The sequence below is a fragment of the Salmo salar genome, chromosome 26 (assembly GCF_965601325.2).
Source record: "Salmo salar chromosome 26, fSalSal1, whole genome shotgun sequence".
NCBI lineage: Eukaryota > Metazoa > Chordata > Actinopteri > Salmoniformes > Salmonidae > Salmo > Salmo salar.
The window spans coordinates 18,443,523-18,446,995 of NC_138316.1; the positions used below are offsets into that span (position 1 = coordinate 18,443,523).

The window sequence follows — 3,473 nt, forward strand, 5'->3', positions numbered from 1 at the left end:
ACATTGTTTATTAGAACATGAATACTATGAAGCGCAAATATCATGGCAGTAGCCTGCCACATTTCCAAAAAGGCTAAGAAGTAACTGCAAGGCAGGGATACAAAAAGTTTGAATTTATTGCATCAGTTCAAGATTGGCATTAGTTAAAACACATGATGTAACATGCAGTAGTTAGCAGTGGCCATGGCATACTGACTAACTTTATCTGAAGTCATCAATTTAATTATCTGTATAGCAGAAAATATGAACCCATGTTCAATTCAGCTACTATACTAGTCCTAGCCTGAACTCAACTCATCCACGTTGCAGCAATAATTGCCTTGATGACATTGCCATCTAGTGGTTAAAATATAGGATGATCTCTAGAACAATCTATTTTGAATATGAACGCCACAAAACAACAAGGAGACATAAAGTAACTTTTTAAAGCAAAATTGGAAAGACATCCCATGCTATAAATAAATGCATTTGAATAACATCAATGCGCACTTTGTACAAACTACTAAACAACATAACTTCCATAAGCAGGAACATCACTTTAAAAAAGCAGCCTGACCTTATCTTTGGTCTTACATAATCTAAAGCATCAAGGTTTTGTCTCTGATGCTGAATCAGTGTTGGTCTCATCACTGATGTTCACACTGATGTCATTGGCTGTCTCTTTGCACACATCCTCCTCAGGCTCAGCCTTAGCTTTACCCTCAGTCTGGACTTCCTTTGTGTCCTTCATACAGGTGTGTGCTGCACACTCCACTGTCTCACTGTACTCTTTCTGCTGCTCCAAATCCCAGCAGGGGAAAATAGTCTTGAGGCCATTGTTCCTTTTTAAAGAGGAAAAATAAAATGTGACTTTTTTTAACACAGTTAACACAGCATCAACTTACATCCCTAAAGTCACTCTGATATAAATCAAATGTACGCATGACCATGTCAACAGGTATATGTTATAGTAATTGTGCTTAATGAATTACCTTGATCTAAATAATGGCTATCAATTCAAGGGATCTTATATATCTAGTTTTTTCCCTTTTACAAAAAAAGTTGTAGAAACACTTACGCTCTAAAGTACAAGAGAATGGCCATTGCAGTCAGAAGAAGAACAATGGCCGAGGTGATAAGTAATGCTTTTGGCACCGCTAAAACAACAGAGCACAGGAGAGGGAAGAGATTACTCATACAAAATTAGCCTTGTCACTTTCACTCCCAATGGTAATGACAGAACATAGGAGTGGTTTGATGGACAACAGCAATGCTGGTAGTTAGTGTCTCAAACCTCCAATTGAAGACTTTGCGCTGCTCATGGACTGGGGTAGTTCTACCTCTACCTCCTCTGGGTTATCAGAAAAACTACTGAGAGAGAGAAGGGAGGAGCGAGAATGAGAGGTGGGCCGTGTGGACTGTGTGGAGGGGACAAGATGAATGATGGCTGGAGAGAGGGAGGTAGAGGGGAAGGAGGCCACTCCTGAAGGAGAAGGATGTGGTTAGCAATTTTATTCACATTCAACTAAATGAATAAATTGATATCCAGCCACATCACAGTGACTGTTTGCCAAATATTTTCATTTCACTCAATTCCTAAAACTTGGTCAAACCACCCCAGGGACAGTTCAGGAAGTTAATGTAGGATGTTTTTCACACTCAAATGTTCCCTTTTCCTCTCACCTTCATACAATTGTTAGTTTCACAAAGGAAATGAAAGTACGTGATTTGACTTTCTGGAAGACTTCCAATTACCTCAGAGTTTAGGGTCAACAAAAAGGCACAGAGCAATTAGCTTACGTATCCATGAATCACCATACCATAATATTTCTCTACTTTATCTTTGATCCATTGACTGCATGGAGATTAAGATTTTTTTTTAATCCTTTACTGTACCTGAAGCGTTGAAGCAGAACACATCAAAAAGTTTGGTGACAGAGGCTCTCCATTTGATGACACCGGTCTGGTTTTGACCACAGGTTTTACTGGCCTCAATACGAGGGATCACTGCAAAATGTTCATCAATCCACCCAAACCTACAGACACAGCCGATTTAAAATGGATTCATTCATTCTCAGAGGTTATCTATTATGAAAAGGATCACTAGCATACAAAGAAGAATCGAATCCAAAAGCCATTTTACCTGCATGTTTCCAAGCCCAGTCTCTGAGCCTCCTCAACCTGGGAATTGGAGGCCATGGTTACACCCAGAGACCAGCACACCTCCCTGGCCTCAGAGGCATTGAAGGCATAGGCGAACTGGTTGAGGTCTTTCGTGTAGCTGACCAGAAACACCCCAGCTATGTGTCTCTCTGGGAAAGCTGGTGATAAGGGAATTGAAGATTCGTTTCTGTGCATATTTGCTGGTTTTAAAACATTAGCAATATTTCACTCTTCTTGTTTATAATTAGTCAAGTTAATCAATTTGAAAATCCAATAATAAGTCAGAATATTTTAAACTCCTTTTTCGTTTAGATCATTTAGTGAAAAATGATCACTTAATGCATTTGCATGCCTTGTATTATTTAATGTATTTTTTTATCAATGTTCATCAGTAATCATTAATGAAGATAATAAAATCACTTCAAAATGATGTTCAAAATAATTCTCCAAAAGCACAGTGCATATTTGAGAACTGATTTCGATTAGTGAAAGAAGGCAACATCGTTGAGCTTTGAGGCACATTTTTGAGCTTTGAGGCACATGCAGTATAATCAAAATAATCAAAACAAAAATGTATTCTTACCATGAATTTTGCTAGGATCAACATGTAGACCAGAGAATGACAGTGTGAGAGGCAGCAGTAGTGAGAGGATCCAAACCTGCATCATGGTTACCAATGGTCAGAGACACAGGACTGGGAGCTACTGGGGTGACAAGTGTTCCACTGTGTGTCTGTGAGCCAAAATGAAGAGGTTAGTGAGAGGTGATTCTCTTCAGATCAGAAGGGTGGGTTCATGAAGTGTACAAGGCTGTTGCATAAATGACCAGTCAGACGAGGTGGTGACAAGGCCACGGAACCACCGGGAACAGGAAGCAGGAAGTACGTTGTACAGGCCATTCAGTATGGGCACTTTAGGATCCAACCAGGTCCAAGAATAAGATAAATGTAGCAAGACATTAACATAACATGGAGAAGAAGCTTCGGAAGTGTGGCATAAACTGCTAAAATAGTTCATTAACTGAGAATAAGATGAACATCTCTTACTCATAATACTCTGTAATAACACATTATGCTTGAAAAGACATATGGAGGATTCCATCCAAACTGATCTTCAGGACTCCTTTACCAACTTCAGGAAAACATTTCTGAGATGATCATGTAAACTACTAACATCAAAACATTGAACCGGAGGAAAATTTGTTTTAATAGATAGGTACGTCAAATTGGGAGACTTCCTAAAAAAACGTATGAATACAGAATAAGCATGAATCAAACAAGCTAGTCCTTAAGTTGTATTCTTTCAAGAGAGTACAGGAGTGTTTGGCACATA

At 39.0% G+C, this 3,473-nt stretch overlaps 1 protein-coding gene across 1 annotated transcript; it reads right to left on the reverse strand.

Annotated features, from left to right (window-relative positions):
- Nucleotides 1-99: 99 nt before the first annotated feature.
- Nucleotides 100-2,870, reverse strand: xlkd1 (Lymphatic vessel endothelial hyaluronic acid receptor 1). Its single transcript, NM_001141251.1, is given in 6 exon segments — nucleotides 100-821; nucleotides 1,058-1,136; nucleotides 1,274-1,462; nucleotides 1,876-2,015; nucleotides 2,123-2,300; nucleotides 2,726-2,870. Coding segments are annotated over 6 exon segments (906 nt in total). The 5' UTR covers nucleotides 2,811-2,870; the 3' UTR covers nucleotides 100-586.
- Between the last annotated feature and the right edge of the window lie 603 nt (nucleotides 2,871-3,473).